At 42.2% G+C, this 24,376-nt stretch overlaps 1 protein-coding gene across 1 annotated transcript in view; it reads left to right on the top strand.

Annotated features, from left to right (window-relative positions):
* The window catches only part of FLT1 (fms related tyrosine kinase 1), a 317,946-nt gene that overhangs the window by 87,328 nt on the left and 206,242 nt on the right, over window positions 1-24,376 (top strand). The window contains 4 exon segments of the mRNA XM_030200343.1: window positions 11,878-12,040; window positions 15,199-15,335; window positions 21,612-21,786; window positions 23,440-23,560. Coding sequence (XP_030056203.1) covers window positions 11,878-12,040; window positions 15,199-15,335; window positions 21,612-21,786; window positions 23,440-23,560 — 596 coding nt within the window.

Here is a 24,376-nt window from a genome sequence, read left to right as displayed (position 1 = left end):
ATAAAATGGCTGCATCAGGGGCAGTGGGTCACCAGCTGCTATAAAATTCCAAAAATTGCCTGGCTGGTGTAACTGTTAAAACATAGCAAGCTAGATTCTGGGATCAGTCTCACTAAGTTTTTATGAGAGACTGATCCCAGAATCTAGCTTGCTATGTTTTAACAGTTACACCAGCCAGGCTATTTTTGAAAATTTATATCAGCTGGTGACCCACTGCCCCTGATGCAGCCATTTTATTCTGGCGAAACATGGCCTTCTCAGGCATTTTATGTTAAATTTCTGAGAGTTTTTAATCTATTAATACAAACTGTGTTTTTTTTACAAGGTCTGCCTTGTTTTATCTTCAGTTCTGATTTCTACATTCTATCTGAAATCTGTCTTCACGTATTTGGATTTTTAGAAGTCATTTTTCAGAATCCCTCATGAGAAACATCTTAGGAAATAAAAAGGTCATGGGAAAGGAAGCGATGCCCTTTTGTGGATTGCAAACTGGCAAAAAGATAGGAAACACGAGTAGGGCTAAATGGTCAGTTATCCACATGAAAGCATCTCAGCACTAACTTGTGCTGTTTAAAATACTCATAAAAGATCTGGAGATAGGAATGACAAGTGAGGTGATCGTTATTATTGGGCCTGATATTCAGCCAGTGGTGATCAGCATTTTGCTGACTGTCGCTGGCATTATATGAGAAGATTCAATCTCAGGCCAGGACTGACTTTAATTCGGTTAACCTGGCTGGTTAAGTGCTGAATTTTGGCACTTAACTGGCTACGTGCTGACTCCGCCCCCAGAATGCCCCCCTGAGAGGAGGTGTGATAGAAGTCTGTGAGCGCATAATTGGGTTAGAAGGGTTAACTAGGGAGCAGTTGTTTAACCTTTCAGATAAATGCAGAAAATAAGAGTACATGAAACTAATGACCAGCAGATTGAAAACAGAAAGATTTTTTTTCTACATAGTGCATAATTAAACTGCGGAATCTGTTGCTGGAGGATGTGGTCAAGGCATTTAACATAGCAGGATTCAAAAGAGGTTTGGACATATTCCTAGATAAAAAGTCTATGAAAAATTATTAGCTGGGTAGACTTGGGAGAACCATTGCTCATCATCGGAAATGAGCTATGAGAAATAGATCTAGTTTTGTGGATCTGCTGGTACTTGTGTCCCAACTGGTCACTACTGGAGACAGGATGCTGAACTTGATGGACCTTGGTCTGACTCAGCATGACTTTTCTTATCTTCTTATTCCCTTCAGCCATTCTCCTCAAATTATCATCTAATGATCTGCATTTAGTTGTTACAAAACACATCAGTTCTGGAGGTCACTAGTTTGGAGATTTACATATTATTGAATTCAACTCAATAATCATTGGCTGACTGGCTAAGTTTAGCGGTCAGATAGACCCATGTAAATAGCAGGTTTATCTTTGGCCACTATAACTTAGCCGGTCAGCCGATGAATTTAAGTTTAACTGGCTATGTTTTTAGTGGCCACCCCACCCACACCCCCGAAATTCAGTGCCAGTCACCTGATATGGCCCCAATATTGAATTTCTGGGTTCACCTCTGACTGCGAGAGTTAGTCGGGCACTCTCTCATGGTCTCAATATCGGCCCCAATATGTCCAGAAAGCTCAATGTGCATCAAGGCCTGGAGTCACTAATGAGCACTATTGCATTAGCACATGCTAATACCATTAATGCATGTTATGTTACAACAGTCTATTTTATGTAATGGAACCTAGTTATGAATAATGTGCACTAATGGAATTAGTTCATAGTAATATATCGAAAAGATGAATCTGACCACAGTGGTCCATGCCATAATAACATTACGACTAGAGTACTGTAATGCCTGTACACTGGTCAAACCAAAAAGAGTTTGCATCAGCTCCAACTAATGCAGAATGCTGCAACATGACTGACTCTGTACCACACATCTTATTCCCATCTATATTTCTGCACTTGGCCCTCAGCTACACGGTAAACTATATTGTAGAAAAGCATTAGCATCATATCTAAGTTATTTGAATGTTCTAATGTGTGCTTATTAGATGTTTCATTAGTATTATGCTGGCATTGTATTGTATCTCTGTTTCTTGAATTTCAGTGATGTTAAGTGTGTATATTTTTGATCCTGTTTCTTGGTATTAGGTTCAATTTGCTGTTTTCAAGTTTACCTCATGTATTGTATTTGTGTCATTTTACTATTGTTATGCTGTTAACAAAATTGTAAGTTTTATGTTAAACGGTACCAGCTGTATACTGCCTTGGGTGAATCTCTTAATAGAGACGGTTAATAAATCCCAATAAATAATACAGTAACACACATTAACAATACTAACTGTAAATCAGCTACTCAAAATCTAACTCTAATGATTCACAAATCACAAAGTGCTATCTGTGAACCAAAGGGTGACCTAGAATAGACTCTATACAAACAGTGCCTGCAACAGATGTGTAGGGGGGGCAACCACAATGGGCTCCCTCCCCTCAATGTTCTGGGCCCAAGAGCAATTAGGAAAAGGGAGGGTTAGAGACGGATGGAGAGGGGTGGGAGAAGGACCCACGAAAAGGGGCATAGAGTGGCAGAAGGGAGGAAGATCCAGAATCTCTTTCCCCAGCTCCCTGAGTAGAAGCCCCCTAATCTCAGATATTCCACTCCTGGGGGGGGGGGGGGGGGGGTTCATGCTCCACAGTCTTTGCTTGTATGCTTGGAATTTAAATTTACACCACTGCAGGGTGAGGTTCTTAAGTGTAGGGTTCTGCCAACCAAGATTGGTCTTCCAGAAAATTGGAAACTGTGGTGATACTGATACTTTTTGTTAGAGCAACATTAAAAGATGCTATAATATGTGAGCTTTCAAAACTTCAGAGTGTGATTCTCAGTCCCATACTAATAACCAACATGAACCGGGAGCTTCACAGAGCACAAATATGAGAGTAGTTCATTCTTGGTTTTGGATAACATGAACGTGTTGAGATCTCATTTTGCCTGCCTTTGTATTAGAAAATATCTGAAAACATTATGAATACTGGCAGTTTCCTGTATGCTAACTGCCTGTATTTTGAACAGTCAGGGATGCTTTTACCAATGAGCAAAGGGGGCAGTTGCCCTAGACCCAACTTAACAGAGGGTCAATAAGTAAAAAAGACCCTAAGCACAAGGCCCACTCTGAGCCAGCATCTTTTTTCCCTCCCTTCCTTTCTTCCATTCCAGCTGCTTCCCAGTATTAACCCCCCCCCCCCCCAAAAAAAAACAAACAATAAAAGTGTGGCATCACTATCAGTCTGCACTACTGATAACTCTATAGGTTCCGCCTCTTCTGACAACATTTCCTGTTTCTGAGGGACGGACTGGCAGATTGAACACCAGTGTGGACCAATGGCAGCTTCAAGCCTTTATGTCTCTTTTTATCCCTGGGAAGCAAGGCAAGCTGCACTTCTGGACTGGGGGCTGTGGGGGTTGGGGTATTGCTGGACTTGGAGGGGGGGAGTTATACATATATTTTGCCCAGTCCCCATGGATGGTTAGTGCAGCTCTTTGAACAATAACTAGCTACTGAAGTAGAAGTAACAGTAGCTATTGTGTGGCTGAATTCCAGTCAGATGTGATATCTTCCAGAACACACATCAAGCCCTTAGAAAAGGCTGTCAGGCAGAGGCTCATCCAGATATGAGTGTTGCCCCTTGGGTCAAGGTAAACAGTGAAATAAAAAATAAACTCTTAAGTACAGTGGTGCTCTTTTTGGGGACGGATGAACTAGTGGCAGCAATGGAACTCCGATAACTTAGTAATGGGTACCTGCTGACTAAACATTTTACCGGTAGGCCTTTCAGTTATCCATAACAGTATAGTAAAGTACATCAACTCTGAGAAAGTGCTGAAGTATTTCATGAGCGCTTAAAAATGTTGAAAGCAGTCCAGTGAGGATAAGATCTAATGCTTACATAAGGATCTTAAATCTTAGATACTTTCCACAATTTAGCTGCAAACCTTAGGAATGGATAGAAACCAGGGATAGTTTGCATTTTCCGTGTACCATTAAAGTGAGAAGCTGCTGTTCCCAGTTCTCACAGAGTCATTAGGTCTGTATCCTGTGTTGATAGGAAGTGAGAAGATAGGCTTGCAGTCACGCTTCTTACATCCTAGTCAAATCATCTCTAGGATTTCTCCCACTAATGGAACCCCTTTCAAGCTTTATCCCCTTATATTGTTCCTCTTTCATTTAATATCTTTGCTTTTATCATCATAATCTTAAGTTGGTCGTTCCTTTCTATACAAGTGAAGCCCCCACAGTAAAGGTATAAAGTCAGTGAGAAGGCATGATTATAAGACCAGTGCATTCATTTATAGTAAAGTATAATAAATGCAATGATGGCTTTAGCATGCCTGTAAATTTTTTATTATTATTATTGAAACAAATTCTTTACAAGTTAAACACTTGAGCAGGAAAAACAGACAAATAAATGACATGTCAGCATAAACACAATATTATTTCATTGCTCTTTAGACCATCATGGGGGACGTGTTCAAAGAAAAAACTCTGGAGACAGACTCAGAGGAATAATTCAAAAAAAATGCTTAACATGCTATAACCCCACCCATTATCATATCATAATCTCAACTATTGGATATTACCTGTGGTCACCCTTTTTAAATCTATAAAGGCATGCAATTGTTCTGGAAGAAAAAAATACATACTTCAAACCTATATATTTAACTACACATTTACATGGATAGTTAAGAAAGAAAGATGCCCCCAATGCCAAAGTTTCCATCCTCAGGGCTAAAAAAAGCCTTTCTCCTTTCTTGAGTTTGTTTTGTAACTTTGGGAAATATTCAGATTTTTTAACCATGAAAAAAAGTTTGTAATTTTCGAAAGGATAGACACTTTATGGCCTCTAGATCTTGCTCGAATACAAATGAGACCAATAAATTCATTCTTTGAGAATCTTCAGTTAAAGACGCTTCTAATAATTCAGATACATTGATTCAATAAGTCTTTCTTATTTTCTTGAGGAATCATTTCAAAAGACTCCTCCGGAACCCTTTTACTTGGTATATAATATATCCGATTTATTGGGGGAATAGTTTCTGGGGTATAATTCAAAATTTCGAGCAAATATTTCTTAAATGCTTCCAAAGGGGTGACACCCAGCGATTTTGAAAAATTCAAGAAACGGAGGTTTAGTCTGTGATTGTACTTCTCAATCTGCTCATTTTTTCCATGGAGTAACATTTCATCTTTTATCGTTGCAGCTGAAAACTCTTGTAACTTCTTAACATCTTTAACTGTAACTGTTTGAGCATTAAATTCTGACTTAATGCCTTCTAAAGAGTTAAATAAAGTATCGACAGTACTCACTAAGGTGGAAACTTCTGTCGTGGATTTGGCCACCGTAATGTCCAGTTTTTGGAGAGCTTGCCATATGCTCTCCAAAGTTACCATCTCTGGCTTCTGTGTTGGAGCAACATGCTCAGTTGAGGTTGCAATAGGCCCCAAACCTCCGCCAGAGCCCGCCTTCTCAAAGCCTTGATCCAGAAGGTCTCCCTCAACACTTTCCGATTCGGGGGGCCTCTGCTGAGATAAGCGTCCCTCGGGGAGAGGCGGTGGATTGAGAACCGGGGGAGAGAGAGTAACATCCAGCCCCAAATCTCCAGGATCTCCTCCTCCTAGTGCAACAGCAGGGCTCCTCCCGGAATTGATGGGGGTTCTCGTAGAGAACCTTTCGATTGATTGCTGCTGTGGAAAGGAGGTTCTGGCCATCGAGGAACCAGCCTTAACCGTCCCCTTGCATTTGGTATGAGGCATCAAAGATGAGGAAAAATACAAAGCAGCAAACGAAGAAACTCAGCCACGATCAACACCGTGCCGCCATCTTGACACGCCCTGCCTGTACATTTCTAACCTGTGTTTCCCGCAGGTCTGATGCAACAGAAGCATGCACTATGATACATTAAATGCATCTAGGTCATGTTTTAATGCAATCTAATTCATTATAATTTTAGTACTCATTCTTACTAACCCTGAAATATTATAATAGTATGCATTCATTAATCTGCTTGCTGGCACATGTAAGCAGGAAATGACTTTAATAATAAGAAATATTGTTATTGCAGGGCTGTTCCCCCCCCCCCCCCCCTCCCCATTTCTGAATTTCTTGTGCTCAGTCTGTGGAATACTGGGTACAGGTAAAAAAAAAAAATCATTTTTCATGGGTCACACATCATCACTAAAGCATTCAGTTCCTCCCTGAGATATTAAACATTTGTATGGAATAACCTTCTATCAGCTAAAGACAATGTGGAAACTAGGTAAGCTGTCACAAACGAGTTCTCTGCTAACTTGTATTGTGCCAGTGTCCGTGGGGCACTTAAGACAGACTCCAAAGGAATTTAGCTACTTATTTAGTAAGTAGCAAACCCTGGGGTTTTAACACAGTCTACAGTAGTACCTGCCCCGCTACTGTCTACTCATGGGAAGTTCCAATTTGTTTCTCTTTTTGTGGCTGGGGGAAAGGAAAAGAGAGAGAGAGAGAGAAGGTAATGCTAGAGGAGGAAATGGGAGGACAGAGAGAGGATGATAGGGGGAAGGAAGAGACAGAGGGGCAAAGCTGTTTATTTTGGGCGGGGGGGGGGGGGGGGAGAGGCAAAGGAGCAAAGCTTGATAGTGGAGAAAGAAACAGGCAGTGATGAATGGTTGGAAAAAAGAGGCTGAGGGGTGATGGTAGAGTGAAGAGAGAGAGGGAGGGGCAATGTTGGATGATGGGGGAGAGACAGGTGCATTGTTGGATGGGGGAGAGAGAGAGAGACAGAGAAGAGATCTTGGATGGTATGGTGAGGAGGGAGAGAGAGAGGAGATCCTGGATGGATGGCAGAGGGGAAGACAGAGAAGAGAGGCTGCGTGGTGGTGGTGGGTTGGGGGGTGGCAGAGACAGATGGATAATGTTGGATGGTTGAAGAGAACCAGAGAGGATATATGGCAGGTGGGGAAAGAGACAGAGAAACAGATTTGATATGGCTGAGGGGGCATTGAGACACACACACACACACACACACACACACACGAAAGCAGGGGAAATGGATAGTAAGAATGAATTCTGAGTGCTCAGAGAGGAAGAAAAATGGGAGAAAGCAGAAAGGAAAATATCAGTGTTAGAGACAGATGTAGAGGACGATGTGAAGAAGACATGAGAAGAGAGAAAAATGATAAATGGATAGGAGATATAGAAAGAGTTAAGAGAAGACAGGAAAGCAGTAACCAGAGACTGCAACCTGCAAAATTAGAAAAATTAAATGCCAGCTAGCAAAGGTAAAAAAAAATGTGGTAGCCATGTTAGTCCACTTTAAAGGTTAATAAATAAAAATAAAACAAATAAAATAAGGTGACAATGTTTCTTTGGACTAAATACATTTTTTGACTAGCTATCTTTAAGCCGCTAAGCAGCAATATTCAGTGCTGGATAGCCATTTTAGCAGCCATTTTTGTTTGAATATCGGGTGGAATGTGTTTGGTTTACATCTAATTGCACAGGTTTGCCTTGTTCCGTTATCAGCACAAATAGCAGTGTTAAGCACTTGAGTACTTTTGCATAGGTTAGCAAATGAAATGTGCTGAAAGGTGCATTGGTGTAAAAGTATCCATCTACCTTGCTCCTAGGAGGCTTAGTTAAAATTGTTCCTATGATAGACACTAGACCCTGGATTCTATATATGGTACACAGATGTGGGCGCGCTTCTGAGTTGCGTGTGTAACTTAATTGGTTAATGAGCTGGTACCCATAAATAACATGGCTTTTTGACCAGGCCTTCAACAACAACAACAACTGAAGTGTGTTAAGGCTGCTAGATCGACCTACTACTACTACTACCTACTACTACTACTTATCATTTCTATAGCGCTACCGGACGTACGCAGCGCTTCACACTTGAACATGGAGAGACAGTCCATGCTCGATAGAGCTTACAATCTAATTATGACAGACAGACAGGCCAAGTAAGGGATAAGGGTTAGGACAGACAGGACATATCTGGGATAGGGGACAGTTGAAAGGTTAGGTTTAGGTTTAGGAGTTAAAAGCAGCATCGAAGAGGTGGGTTTTTAGCTTAGATTTGAAGATGGCCAGAGATGAGGCTTGGCGTACCGGCTCAGGAAGTTTATTCCAGGCATACGGTGCAGCAAGATAGAAGGAATGGAGTCTGGAGTTAGCGGTGGAGGAGAAGGGTGCAGATAAGAGAGATTTGCCCAGTGAGCGGAGTTCCTGGGGAGGAGTGTAGGGAGAGATGAGAGTGGAGAGGTACTGAGGAGCTGCAGAGTGAATGCATTTGTAAGTCAGTAAGAGGAGTTTGAACTGAAAGCGGAAAGGATAGGGAGCCAATGAAGTGACTTGAGGAGAGGGCTAATATGAGCATAACGACACTGGCGGAATATTAGTCGTGCAGCAGACCTTTCTCTGCACTCTTCCCCCCACCCATTAACATTTTTTGGCTATGCCTAATTCTCTCCCTTGTTCTCCCTCTTAGTTAAAGTGTGCTCTTTGTATGTTTGAATTATTTTTTTTACTTTCAGCCACTGTAGTTCTTTTCATTACTTTTGAATCATTGTAATAATTTTTAGATTGTGCACCAAGGTGGTATAGAAAGTATAATGAATGAACAACCAATCATTGACTTTAACTGGCACCTATTTGGATTTGGGCATGCATCTGGCTGTGTGCTATTCTATAACGCTGGGTGTGTAAATCCCACAGCCACACAAAAGGGGACTTGGCTATGGGAGGGGCATGAGTGGGTCATGGGCTTTCCAACAAGTTGCACACAATATAAAAGAATAATGGGTCTCCGTGCTCAACTTGGATGCTGGGATTTACACCAGGTCTCAGCAGGCGTAAGTCTGGTGCCAAGAGATGGCTGCACACCCTATCTTTTCCAGAGCCCATTTTTGAGCACCATATATAGAACACCCTCCGGGGGGGGGGGGGGGGGGGGGGAGCAGGGAGGAGTAGCCTAGTGGTTAGTGTAGTGGACCTTGATCCTGGGGAACTGAGTTCAATTCCCACCACAGCTCCCTGTGACTCTGGGCAACTCAACCCTCCATTGCCCCTGGTACAAAATAAGTACCTGAATATATGTAAATCGCTTTGAATGTAGTTGCAAAAAACCTCAGAAAGGTAGTATATCAAGTCCCAAATTTCCCTTTCCCTATGAGATTCTAGATGGAATGTTGCTACTATTGAGATTCTGTTGCTACTATTTGAGATTCTACATGGATGTTGCTATTCCACTAGCAACATTCCATGTAGAAGCCTGCCTTTGCAGATCAGCAACACGGCCACGCAGGCTTCTGTTTCTGTGAGTCTGACGTCCTGCACGTACGTGCAGGATGTCAGACTCACAGAAACAGAAGCCTGCGCGGCCGCGTTGCTGATCTGCAAGGGCAGGCTTCTATATGGAATGTTGCTAGTGGAGAAGTAGCCTAGTGATTAGTGCAGTGGACTTTAATCCTGGGGAACTGAGTTCGATTCCCACTGCAGCTCCTTGTGACTCTGGGCAAGTCACTTAACCCTCCATTATCCCTGGTACAAAATAAGTACCTGAATATACGTAAACTGCTTTGAATGTAGTTGCAAAAACCTCAGAAAGGCGGTATATCAAGTCCCATTTCCTTTTCCCTTTCAACTGCACAGTAGGATTCTTTTCTATAATGGGATCTAGGTGCAGAATAGAATACTAGCATAACCTGATAATTGACACACCTCACATTTCACAGCTACACCAGCCATAGACCTGGCAGCGGCAGGGATGCGTATAACTTGCAGTATTCTGTATGTTGCATGCACAAGTGAAAGCCCTGCCCATACTCCACCCATATATACATCCCCCTTTGCATTTGCATGTTACAGAATAGTGCTTCTGAGATGCGTGTGTAAATTGGATAGGGGCCCTTTTACTAAGCCACGGTAGGCTCTATGCATGTGCAGGACATGCCAAAATGAGACTACCACCAGGCCAGCACGCCCTCCTGGTGGTAATTTCAGATTTGGCATTGTGATAGAGTCACATCCAGGATAGTTGGGTTAAGGCAGTCTCAGTCTGAAATACAAGACCCAGAAGGCATATTGTAAGCCACACTGAACCCGCAAAAAGGTGGGAAAATGTGGGATACAAATGCAATAAATAAATAAATAAATAAAATTGCAGGCAAGGAGCCAGGGGGTGAGATGAAGAACCCGGACTGGACTCCTAGCTGCAATAGGGGAAGACATGGGTGTAAGCTGGCAGGATGTGTAGATTGGCTGCTACTAGGGGGAAAGAGAGATAGCAAACCCTGTGTGCAGGAGCTCATCATTAGTCTAATGCTTAACTCAGCTGGTATGGGTGTGGGGGAAGCTAATGGAAGGAGAATGATTGGTTGTGAGAGCAGAAACCAGGGATTGATTAGGAAGGTGGGAAGGAGTCCCAGGGAAGAGAGAAGCAGAGGGAGAGAAGAGGGTAGAGTGAAGCAGATGCAGGCTGAAAATCCTTGGGTAAGAGAAGTCCCTAAAGTTGTGCAGGCTGAAAACCCTTGGGTAACAGAGGTCCCTAAAGTATTGAATCTACCAGTGAAGCAGATGGAGGGTGGAATCCCTTGGGTATGAGAAGTCCCTAAAGTATGGAATCCCTCCTGAAGGTAAAGAGAGTAGAAGGTAGAAACTGCTGCTTTGTGGTTTAACTGTGATGATGAACTGAATGAACTGCTTCTATTTGGAATTCAACTACTGTTTATTGTGCACTGGATAAAGAGCCCAGACTGGAGCTGACTGTGAGCCTGTATTGAATCCTGGTATGTGCTGATAGCCTACTGCTTAAAGGGGACCATTTGCCACACACTTTCAGGTGGCTTATATGTGCTTAAGATGGAAGGTGAATGCTGCTGTTGGAACTGTGTATCAGGTCTACTAGAAACCTGCATGGAATAAAGTCCTTAAGAGTGAAGTTGATGCTGGACATTTATTTCTTGACTGTACCAGGAGCCTGTGGCTGGAGGAGATTGTTCTATCCTTGGCTGCACTTAGAGGTACTTGGTTACAGCATGCACCCATAATGCCTGGATGAATTATTTATGTATTTGCTCCTAAGTGTTCCAGTTCCGGTGGTAATGGGTACTTGGCATGTGCCAACTGGTCACCGTGCAAGTAGTGCATGAGCCTTTACCGCTAGATCAACGGGTTTCATTAAGGGCTCAGGACGGTTTTGGGCGTGCGCTGGTTTCATTTTTACCACAGGCCCTTTTCTCGTCTCATTAAAAGAAAACATTTTTTGTAGATGCAGTAAAAACTGGCCTGGCACACGCCCAGTACATGCGCCTACACTACCGCAGGCCACTTTTTACCGCAGCTTAGTAAAAGGGCCCCATAATGAGCTCTGAACCATCAATAATTGGGTGCTAGTAACCAATTATTGTTGTTAATTGGCACTCGTTAAAATTGCACGTGCATCTGGATGCCTGCTATTCTATAAGGCATGGTGCGTAACTCCCGTGATGCATAGCACAAAAAGGGGAGCATGGCCATGAGCTTGTTGGGATGTTCCGAAAAGTAACTTGCGGAATTACAGAATACTGCCTAACTTGGGAACTGGCACTTACATCAGATTTTAGCAGGTTTAAGTCCAGCACCCAAAAGTTAGGTGTGGGATCCATGTTAAAAGCAATTCTATATAAAGTGTGTGATTTTTATAGAGCTTAGTGCTGAATTTTTTCAGCCCCTAAGTTTCAGCACTGTTCATTGAATTGCCTCCAAAATGTGTTAATTATCTGAAATAAAAAGTAGCAATGCACAATATGAAATCAATAGTAATATGTTTTTTAAAATTTTGTACTGTGGCTTGTTTTTAGATTCCATTTCAAACTCTAATTCCTGATAACAAGACAATAATCTGGGATAGCAGGACAGGCTTCATAATTCCAAAGCCAACGTACAAGTTTGTTGGGCTGTTGAGCTGTGAAACAACTGTGAATGGTCACGTTCACAGTACAAATTATTTAACTCACCGGCAAGGTAAGTGATGTCCCCCAATCTCGGGTGATGTACTTGCTCATTAACTAATACAGCGCAATTAGAGTTCCTGAATTTAGAGTACACATGTATAGAGAATTTGTTAAGGTTTTACTCAGTGATTTTAGAAATACCATTTGACTCCCTTTCCTACCATTCACTCTGCGATCTTGAGAAAGTCTTAAGCTAGAGTCTAGGACCTCAGAGCGGCAAATTGTTATCAAAAGTCTAGGGAGCTAATATTCAGCGCTATAATTTATATCTGATAATAATGGGTAATTGTATAAAGCCTTTTCTGCATATAAAACTTGTTTTACATACAAAGAGCTTCTTTTACAAAGCTGCACTACCGATTCCCGCACAGCAAATTAGAGGAAGCCCACAGGAATTGAATGGGCTTCCTCTCATTTGCCGTACCGAAAATTGCTAGCACGGCTTTGTAACAGAAGCCCAAAAAGTTGCATGCACAACTTTACACTTAGGTCCGAATTCTATAAATAGCACCAAAAAATCAGCAGATATGAGGATTTACACCAAGTAAACCCTGCTCTAAATCCTTGCGTTTAAATTAGGCACAGTTCCCCCTCATTCTATAGCAGTGCGTATAAATAGTAGTAATGTCCTTGATCTGCCAGTAACCCTCCCATGATAAGTACGTAAGTAATGCCACACTGGGAAAAGACCAAGGGTCCATCGAGCCCAGCATCCCGTCCATGACAGTGGCCAATCCAGGCCAAGGGTACCTGGCAAGCTTCCCAAACGTACAAACATTCTATACATGTTATTCCTGGAATTGTGGATTTTTCCCAAGTCCATTTAGTAGCGGTTTATGGACTTGTCCTTTAGGAAACAGTCTAACCCCTTTTTAAACTCTGCCAAGCTAACCGCCTTCACCATGTTCTCCGACCCTTTTTGGAGCCATGTGTAAAATTTATGTGCAGATCTCCATGACTAAAAATTCGCAGGTAAATTTCAATTATTGCCAATTGGTGCCAATAATTGATTATTAGTACCCAATTATTGGTGCTGCTTGGCTTGTTATTCAATTAATTAGCATGTGCAAATTAGGTGCATGGCCAAATTTGCATGCACAATTTTAAGCGCCATTTATAGAATTTTGGGGTTAGCATACAAAGTTGCAAGCACAAGTTATAGAAGAGCGGCAGTTGTGTGCATAAACTTAATTTAATAATGAACTGTTAATTGGTGTTAATGAGCAATAATTGACTATCATTGCTGTTAATTGGTATACATGTAGATATTATATAATACAGTAATGCAGTGGCATAGCTAAGGGTGGGCGTGGGTTGCCACAGGGCCACCCATTCATGCCTCAGGCCCACTCATTTTACTGGCCCCCAAAACACCTCATTGGCAGTACCTCATTCTTCTCTTTCTCTCTCTCTCTCTTCTGCACTGATGGCATGGCATCTGCCTGTCTCTCTCAGAACCCCCCAACCCCCCCAGTCTACCTTTGAGCCGTTGCCTGCAGCAATTCCTGTAGGCAACCTGCGCCGGCCCTGTAGTCTTCCCTCTTCTGTGTCCTGCCTCGATGATGCCACTTCCTGTTTCTTCACTGGCAGGGACATGGTAGAGGGAAGCTTGCAGTGCTGGCGCAGGTTGCCTACGGGAATCGCTGTCAGCGACGGCTTGGAGGTAGACCGAAGAGGGGAGGTTTTCATAGAGAGATGGGCAGATGCCGGGTGGGGGGGAGGAGCAGATACTGGGCTGCAGGTGGAGGGGGAGAAAGATGATACATGAGTAGGGGCAGAGGGGATGGATGGATGGAAGAAAGAGGGAGAGATGAGGCAGGGGCCTGGATGTGTGTTCCGGTGGAGAGGGTAAGAAGGTCCCACCCAGGGCCCAACTGAAATGGTAGGTCTGGCTATGATCCTGCGCTAATCTATATGCCTATATGCCCAATCCAGATGTGGACATTTATACATGCTCAAGAGCAGATGTGAATGTCTATGCCTGCCAGCTAGGCTTAATTACTGCTACTTACACTAGTTTTTAATAAAAACACTGACATCCTACTATGAAATGGAGTGCTATATGAATTTCTCAGGTCTGCTATAGATATGGTTGACTTATCTGGATAATTTTAACAGAAAAATTGGCTAAATATTGCTGCTATCTGGCTAAAGGTTAAACCTGTCCTTGACTTGCTTCCCACTCCTCTTAATTTTAAACAAATCATTTTTGGTTGGATATTAAGATGCCCAGCCAAAGGTTTATTTATTTATTGAAATATTTATGAGACAAAAATAATATACATAATAAAATCCATCACATCAAACAATCACCGTAAAATATAGCAGCTTAGGAAATTAAAGACAAACATTTGGTTTAGTAACAGTTAGACCCTGAAGTTTGTGGGATATATATTTTTGAAACCTGACCTTCTAGGAGCTTAAGGGACCTTTTTACTAAAGCTTAGCATGCGCTAATGGACATTAGCACACGTTAAGTACCACATGGCCCAAAGGTGATTGACATGTGAGAAAAGGTTTACCGCAAAATGCGTTAAAAGCATTTTGCATTATCTGGCTAGTACGTTATGTAGGAGGTAAGTGCTCCTGCGTTAATTCTTTTGCAGGTCTCATGTTCTAATGACAACATTAGCACACGACCTGCAAACAAAAAAGCTTTAAAAAGAGCTGTCGTAAACCTGGGCTTAGCATGTAGGCAGGGCTGCCGAGAGGAGGGGACAGGGAGGACAAAATTCCTCAACCCCAGCCTCCAAGGAGGACTCAGTGCTGGGGTCTGTCCCTCTCCTGCTCTTGTCAGGATCTAGATGATTGCGTTAACGTGATTATCTGGTCCCAGCACACAGCAGCAGGAGAGAGACAGACCCTGGGGCCAGGTCCCCCTTGGAGGCTGGAGAGGAGTGGACACACTGATGCAGGAAGGTAGAGGGCAGGGGGCGGTGGCGGCCTGAGTGCGGTCCAGCAGTGGCAGCTGCATCCCGAGTGGAGGGCTGGCAGCTGCGGCGGCCCTGCGCCTCTCACTCGGTGGTCCTGCATGCAGGAAAGTTCTGCATTAGAATGCCCAGATTTCAGCGCATTTTATTGAAAGGGTCCCTTAAAGTTGCTTCTGTACTTTGTTAATAAAATAAAATGCAAACATTTTTCCTTCTTTCATTTATTTTCCACCTGTAGCCAATGAAGTCCAGAAAGTGGAACTCAATGTGAAAAGTAAAATCAAACTGCTGATAGGAGACACTCTTGCTATAAATTGTACTGTCACTGCAGTCTGGAATACACGAGTTCAGATGAGCTGGAGCTATCCTGGTGACGTAAGTGATTTAACTTTTTATTGATGCAGGTTGATATTCAAAAGCATTTACGCAGTTCGTGGTGGTGTTGCCCTTTGAGCAGGGACTGTCTCTCTTTGTTAAATTGTACAGCGCTGCGTAACCCTAGTAGCGCTCTAGAAATGTTTTTTTTATTTTTTATTTTTTATTTATTCAGTTTAACATTTCATTTATGTCATATACATAAATTAGAATTTAAAGAAATATACAATATTGAAAAAAACAATCAGGTAAACAAAATATACATTTGTTTGTCCACATTAATGATCCAAGAACTAGGAACTCAAATTTAAAACAAGATAACTGAGGCGGTTTCCCACCCCAGTCTACTCGAGTTCAAAAAGAAAATTTTTTTTTTTACAACAGGAAAGACAAGAAATCAAGTCGGAGCAGCCGATATAGCATTCAATCCAGACATACAACAGACTACTCTTTACTCACTATAAATTCTAAAAGTTTTCCCGGCTCAAAGAAAATATAATTAGTGGATTGAAAAGAAATATAACATTTACAAGGAAATTTAAGTATAAAGGTCCCACCTAATTGTAAGACCCTTACTTTTAATAGTAAAAAGTCTTTTCTTTTTCTTTGTGTCTCTCGAGAGAGATCAGGGAACACTTGAATATTTGAACCTAGGAAAGGTGTGGAGATGTGGCGAAAAAATAACCTAAATATATTATTACGGTCCAATTCTAATGCAAACGAGACCAACAATGTTGTCCTTTCTGTAATGAGATCCGTTGAACTTTCCAAAATCTGAGTTAGGTTCAAATCAGGCTGAGAAGGTTGTACATTATTAACTTGAGCTCCAGAAATGTATAACACCCTAGTCAGAGGAGGAAAAGCTTCTGAGGGAAGCCCCAGAACTTTAGTAAAGTATTTTTTTAACATTTCCTTGGCTGGAGTCAAAGGGGATTTAGGAAAATTCAAAAAACGTAAATTATTCCTTCGTAATTGATTTTCCATATAGTCAATTTTTTTCCTTTGAATAGTATTATCTTTAATAACTGCAGAACTAGAATTCTTTATAGAATTTACCTCAGGTTCAAGATGGTCTATTCTATTCGTCTGATCAGTTACCTTAGTGGAAAGTTCTGAATGAGCCTGAGATAACTTCCCCATATCTCCACGCAAAGTTTCTGCCACTTGTAGTAGCGTGTTGTTTAGTCCTTGGATTGCCTCCCAAATGGAGTCCATTGTAACAACCGATGGTCTAACTAATTCCCGGACGCTAACGGAGGGCTCACTCAGTTGTCGCTCAGGCAAAGATGCTAGCAGCATCAAGCCTGTTTGTGAAGGTGTTTCCAACGGAGATGAGGTAGCTATGGGGTCTCCACTGCAACGCTCTAGAAATGTTAAGTAGTAGTAGTAGTAGTAGTAGTTATCAATGCTTTTAAAAAAAAAATAAATTAGTTGCACATATATGTATAACTTTGGATGTATGAGGTGGGAAGTTATTAATGTGGGCTACTGTTAAGATTTGTTATTTTACTGCTAACTCCTGTTAGTAGTAACTAACTCTTATTGCATAAAACCTGCACTAAAACAGCATGAGTTAGCGGTAAAATAACATGTTTCAGTAGTAGCCCACATTGATAGCTACCCTTCCTCAGTCATTAGGAGGGTAATTGTATAACAGGGTATCTGGTTTAAGAGTGTAAATAGGTACCTCCTTGAGCATTATTTTACAAAGATACATGGAGGGGCATTTTTGATATGACATCTAAGTCCGACTTTGGAAGTTTTGCAAAAAATGTCCTAAATCTCAATAGGAAAGAAGGTCATTTTAGAAAAAGAAATCTGCCCAGCACTATCCCCGCCTCCCACCACCGGCTATGGCACAGACCGTATAAGTCTGCCCAGCACTATCCCTGCCTCCCACCACCGGCTCTGGCACAGACCATATAAGTCTGCCCAGCACTGTCCCCGCCTCCCACCACCGGCTCTGGCACAGACCATATAAGTCTGCCCAGCACTATCCCTGCCTCCCAACCACCAGTCCCGCTTCCCACCACTGGCTCTGGCACAGACCGTGTCAAAAGCTTTGCTGAAATCTAAGTAAATTACGTCCATAGCTCGTCCCTGATTCAATTCTCCTGTCACCCAATCAAAGAACTCAATGAGATTCATTTGGCATGATTTCCCTTTGGTATAGCCATGTTGTCTGGGATCTTGCAACTTATTGGCTTCCAGGAAATTCACTATCCTTTCCTTCAGCATCGCTTCCATTACTTTTCCAATAACCGAAGTGATTTGGAAGGGTTTCTTTTTTGGTCAATTTTTGAAAAAAAAAGTCCAAGTGCAAAATGCACAAAATCAAGCCATTTGGATGTAGGAGAAGCCAGCATTTTAAGTAGACTGGTCCCCCTGACATCTCAGGAAAGCAATAGGGCACCCTAGGGGGCACTGCAGTGTACTTCATAAAAAGCTCCCAGGTATACATCTCACCATTGCTCCCTTACCTTGTCTGCTGAGCTCCCCCAAATCCAGCCAAAACCCACTATCCCCAACTGTACACCACTACCATAGCCCTTATGGGTGACGGGGGCACCTATATGTGGGAACAGTGTGTTTATGGTGAGTTTTGGAGAGCTCACAGTATAACAGGTGGGGGAGATATGAGCCTGGGTCCACCTGTCTGCAGTGCACTACACCACTACTAGACTACTCCAGAGACCTGTATGCTATTCTAATGGACCTGAGTATAACATTTGAGGCTGGCATAGAGGCTGGAAAGTAATGTTTTTCATCACATTTGTTTGGGGGTGGGAGGTGGTTAGTGACCACTTTGGGAATAAGGGGAGGTCACCCCTGATTCCCTCCAGTGGTCATCTGGTTATTTTGGGCACCTTTTTGTGTCTTATTCGTTATAAAAACAGGTCTAGCTCAAAACATCTTAGTTTTAGTCCTGGACGTTTTTGTTTTGGTCCATTATAGCTGAAAAGTGTCTAAGTCTTAGGAATGCCCAAGTCCCGCCCTAAACATGCCCCTGACACGCCCCCTTGTGATTTGGACGTACTTTTGCCATTTTAAGCTGAGTTAGGTTCACAGCTTAATAAAAAGGCCCCTTTGCACAGAGAAGTAGCAATTGCAAAGTGTTGCTTCTGTTAGGACATCAGCTTCAAAAGTAAATATCAGTAAGAATTAGGATAGAAAGCAACCTTTTTCCTTGCATTGCAGTGTTAATGTGTGTGGAGTGGATTGTTGTGCTTTGCGAGAAGGAAGTGAATAATTCTGTTATGTTGCATAATTGTTGAAAATGCTATCTTTGATCCTTTCATCTTTAAAAAGATTTGAACAAGCAGTAGAAATTCATCACTCTCTGCCAGGCAGGAGCTGTCTTCTGGAACCAATATCCAGTCAGTACGCATCCTGCCTCAGCACATTTCTTTCAAGCCAGTGAGACTCCTGGCTGTGATATACTTAGGAATGATAGTACAATTTAGGTGACCAAGAACTCATTTGTAACGTGTCTCTCGAACAATTGTCCTCCACTGGACCACAGCAAGGAAGATCTTGTGCATTTTTTCACTTTGGTCAGAATTAAAGCACAGTTGCAAATGTTTGTCGTTTATGAAGTAGCTGCTAGGGAGTCAGCGCACTGCTGATAAGAATTTTGATTTTCTTTCCGAGGTCTGCAGCTTTTGGTTCTTTCATGTCATGATGATTTATGACATTAATTCAGGCCATGGCCTTCTGTTGGCTCCTTTTAATAAGCCCAATCAAAAACGTAAATAGGGGGGCCCTTTTACTAAGCCACATAAGTGTCTACGTGCGCCCAACACATGCCAAAATGGAGTTACTGCCCGACTACCGCGTGGCTCTTGCGGTATTTCCATTTTTGGCATGTGTCCGATACGCGTGGCCGAAAAATCATTTTTATATTCAGACGCAAGTATTGGATGCACGCCAAGTGCCATTTGACATGCGTAGGTTATTACCGCCCAGTTACCGTGTGAGATTTTACCGCTAGGTCAATGGCTGGCAGTAAGGTCGTAGACCCCAAATGGACATGCGACAATGATTTGTGGGAGGGCATTCGATGTATCCACCACCCTCTCTATGAAAAAATACTTTCTGACATTACTCCTGAGTCTGGCCCCCTTCAACCTCAATTCAAAGCTAGGCGCAATTCCCAGGCATAAGCACTATTCTATAAACTGTGCCTATCTTTAAGTGTGCCTTATCGAATAGCACTTTTTTTCAGGCCAATTTTTTGGGTGCCATATGTAGAATTGAGCCCTAAGCGTGCTTCTTTTTTGCTCCTTCATTCAGGTGTCACTTTAGAGACTTGCCCCCAACGCACAACTCTGGAGATGACTTTACTCAGTAGAACAGATGCAGCACTTCAGAAAGTACTGCACCCTCTGGATAGCTATCGATAGGCGCTGACTTATGGGGATTGTATAGCCCTAGTGTAAAAATAGATAAAACATTCATCACGTTCAGCATCCTGGCTAATCCAGGTCACAAGCACCTGGCAGGATGCCAAAGAGTAGAGACACTCATTACTGCTCATTCTGACATAAATGAGGGCTTTTCCCAAGTCTACATGACTATTCATGGTTTATTGATATTTCCCTCGGGAACTCGCCTAAACCCTTTCTGAAGCTAGCTAAGCAAGTTGTCTTGATTACATTCTCCAGCAACAAATTCCAGAGAAAGTACCTGCATACAATATATGTAAACCACTTTGTTTGTACCCACAGAAAGGCGGTATATCAAATCCATGACCCTAACCCTAAAATCCATTGCATTGACTGAAAACATACTTTCTCTGATTTGTCTTCAGTATTCTACCTATTAGTTTCATGTAGTGATCCCCTAGTCTTAATACTATTTGGGGCTTTTTACCCACTATGGTAAAAGGGGCCCTGACGCATGGCAAAAATGGCTACTACCACTAGTGCAGGGCCCCTTTTACTACAGCTTAGTAAAAGGGCCCCCCTTATAACAGTGGAGGAGTAGCCTAGTGGTTAGAGCACTGGTCCCAACATCCAGAGGTACACAGTTCAAATCCTACTGCCGCTCCTTGTGCTCTGGGGCAAGTCACTCAACCCTCCTTTGCCTCAGGGACAGAGAAATACCTAAATGTAACTCACCTTGAGCTACTACTAAAAAATGGTTAGAAAGTAGTAGACCTAGGAGTATTTCACCCTTTTGTCTTTCTTTATTGATAAAACTGACCATTTAATTCAACTCTCTGTCTCCTATCTTTTACTGAAGAAGAAACGATATAAAAGACATTCAAGGTTCTGATAGCACATGAATTAAAGGCCAGAATCTGTGCAGGTCTACTTCAGGTTTACCAAGTGGCTACCAGTACCTTTCGTAGAGTGCATCCATTATATACACAATCTTTTTCAAGACCTCTATAATTCTTTTCTGTTGTGGCTACTCAAGTTTACCTGTAAGTCAAACACTAGCAGACTCCTGAGGCAAACACTATCAGTGCCGAAACGTGTTAAGTCGTTTGTATCATTTGTTCTTCAGCTCCACAAACATTGCAGTTAAAGTTGTCTGTAATCTCATTGTTTGCTGAGCCTTCTTCAACCTCTCACTCTTTGGTGTTGTCCATCTACTTCGTTGAACACCCGTTATCCAACATGAATTTCAGTGTTTTCCTAATCAGTATAAATATATATGATGTTTTGTTTTATACAATAATGATATATCTCCACACTTATTGAATCTTAGTGCCCTGTTTATCAACAAACTTTTTAGTGTGTGCTAAAAATTAGTGCGTGCTAATGCTAGAGATAGTCAAAGGAATTTAACAGGTGTCTCTATCATTAGTGTGTGCTAATTTTTAGTGCGTGCAAAAACGTTTGCGGGCCTAAAACGCAGCTTAGTAAATAAGGCCCTTAATGTCTTTTCAGTTAAGCAATGGAAGGGCTGAGGGGCACCATTACTGGGCTGTTCTTAGGGCATCAGTTGGACTTAATCTGGCCCTGCCTGGATGACAGAAGAATTCGATTGCATTTGTCTCTTTGGCATCTATTTCAGAATAGCTGTTGATGATCCCCTCTTTTGTGTTAGATTCTACTTGCATGAAATAAAGTCAAAGTTTTATTTTGACAGGTGAATGATCAGTTCACTTCTGTGTCTGTCTGATTTGAATCCCTGTATGTTAGCTTAGCTTTACTTCTCTGTCTGATATCCAAGCCTCCAGTACTGTGAGGGAGAAGGTATGTTTGTTCGATTTATTTTCTTCCATTCTGTTTTGTCAAAAGTATATAATGTTTCTTTTCATTCTAGGGCACACTGAGAGCTAATGTAACCCGACGCATTGATCAACGCTCAGGGAATGGAAACATATTCTACAGCATTCTTGTTATTGACAAAGTGCAAAATAGTGACAAAGGAGCATATACCTGCCATGTGAAGAGTGGACCCTTGGTGAGATCTGTTAACACAACAGTTCACATTTATGGTAAGAAACATCTTGCTGAGACACATTAACAACAGTTTGAGTAATTCTAGAAATGTCTATCATTTATTACCCATGCAAATGAACTCCACAGCAAACTTTTGCCAGGAACTATCCCCCCTTTTATAAAGCTGTGCAGCAATGCCGACACAACCCACGGGCTGTGTTGGCATTACCAGTACACCTTTGTAAAGGGGGGGGGGGGGGGTATGTTATTGGCCCTGACTAAAAAGAACATCTTAATGGTGGTTTTCACATGATTCATGTATTTCAGAACTTATACATCTAAGTGTTAGCACAATCAAGTGTATGACAGCCATTTTGGAAACCTATATATGTGAATGCTCCTAATTTTTTTATTTATTTATTTTTGTTACATTTGTACCCCGCACTTTCCCACTCATGGCAGGCTCAATGCGGTTTACATGGGGCAATGGAGGGTTAAGTGACTTGCCCAGAGTCACAAGGAGCTGCCTGTGCCTGAAGTGGGAATCCAACTCAGTTCCTCAGTTCCCCAGGACCAAAGTCCACCACCCTAAGCACTAGGCCACTCCTCCACTAAACTACAGATGCTTCAATTTTTATTTAGTTTCATTTTGGAGGCAGAAATAAACAGTGGGAGATTAAGGAGGATGCATCTCTTAATCCCTTTTGTAAAGCACTTTAAAAAACCTATATGTGCCAGAGAGCAGCTGTAAATACTGATGTTGATATATTGGGAACTATAGGTACATAATCAAAGCCCCTTCCAAACCACACCTCCTTACAATCAATACTTCATGATTTATACTTGTAAATACTAGCTTTCTAAAATATGATTTTAAATGTATACAAGTATATACACCTGTCCCTCTGTTTTTTCCTCCCTCCCCCACCCTTACATTTCCCTGGAATACATTTATGCTTCACCTATAAATTCTGATATTCTTATTTTATCTCATGAGTAAATGTCAGTATTTAGGCCCAGATGATCAAAAGCAAACGCGGGTGCTAGAGGCCATTAGTGCCAGACTAGCGCCCATGTTTGCCGGTGTATGATGATCAGAGCCGGCGAGCATGTGAAGCAATGAGCTCGCTGGCTCTGAATATTAATTGCATGCAAATGCATGCTAAACAGGTTCATTAGTATTCTTTCCCAATACTCATCAGGTAGCATGCCAAAGAAGGTCACTGTGCCTGCAGCAAACCCTACGCCAGATTGGAGCTGGCGCAGGGTTTGCCGTGGCATTGGGAGGAATGGGGAGACCCTTTGCAGGACCTTCAGACCCCCCACTCTCCCTAAACACATAAGGGCCTGGAGGTCCAGTGGATCTCCAGGCCCCCTCACTCCCACACCAAAAATACATAAAAACCTGGTCATCCACTGGGACCCTTACCAGGCCAGGCCAGACCTGACCTCCTACCCACCCAAGGGTTAGACTGGTGGTCTAGTAGTAGGCTCACCCCCCAAACCCCATCATACCTTAAGCAGAAGGAGGGACTAGGGATGCACTGGATGGGGCTTAACTACCATATAAGGGAGTTGGATGAATGTAGTTGGATTGACCTGTTGATGGACTTCTGGAGATCTATTCAGTATGATCTCTTCTGCTTTTATTTATGGCAAATTTAAATGCCTTAGAAATTTGCTCATAATTATTTTTTTTCTTTCACAAGAAAAAGCATTCATTAATGTGAAGCATCGAAAAGAACAAAGCGTGCTGGAAGTCACGGCAGGCAAGAAGTCCTATCGTCTAGCAATGAAAGTAAAGGCCTTTCCCTCGCCAGAGGTTGTATGGTACGATTATATTTCTTTACTACAGATGCAGGCTATAAGAGTTTCTATTTTAATGTCTTTTTGTTTTGTCAGTGTGAAAAATTATGAACAATTAAAATTATACCAGTCGATATTCAGCCCACAATAGTCAGCGTTTTGTTTAAACCCTGACCATCGTGGGCAGAATTAACCCCAGATATTGAATGCCAGGCTATGTTTGGACACCTGCACTGAACATCTGGAGCTAATTAAAACTGTGCTGGCCACTGGAGCATATGCAGAACCCTCATAAGAAACCAGCCATTCTTACATGTTCCTCCTTGAAATGACCACTGTAAGATAACTGTGAAGTAATATTTGCAACTGAGCTTGAATGGGTAGGCCTGTATTTTTTTTTTTAAAGATGGTCACATTTTGAATATACAGACTCATGATCCATCTGACCCAACCAAATCTTTATGATCCATTTACCCACTGTCCCATTACCCAGCTCCGGCTGGGTATGGCCGAATGCTGGGAGAGGGAGGTGCGTTAGTTTTGGGGAATTGGCTTTACCAGATACCGGTAGACTATGAACTTTGTGGTGTACTACGTACAAGCAGTAGGAGTAAGAGGATATTCAGTGTATCCTCACTTGAAGGGTGGGAGATGGAGGGTAGGGTGGAGATGTAGAGAGGAAAACTAGTGGTTGGGGGAAGGTTATCATGTGGCATAATAAATATTGTAATAACCTTAATAAATATTGCAATATTGTAATATCTTAGGGGAAATGTGCTGATTGTATAATAGACTCTCTCATACACACACACTTGCACATTCACTCTCTCTCACTCTCAC

The sequence above is a fragment of the Microcaecilia unicolor genome, chromosome 4 (genome assembly GCF_901765095.1).
Source record: "Microcaecilia unicolor chromosome 4, aMicUni1.1, whole genome shotgun sequence".
Lineage (NCBI taxonomy): Eukaryota > Metazoa > Chordata > Amphibia > Gymnophiona > Siphonopidae > Microcaecilia > Microcaecilia unicolor.
The sequence above is the reverse complement of the archived record's forward strand: the minus strand, read 5'-3'. Positions and strand labels throughout refer to the sequence as shown.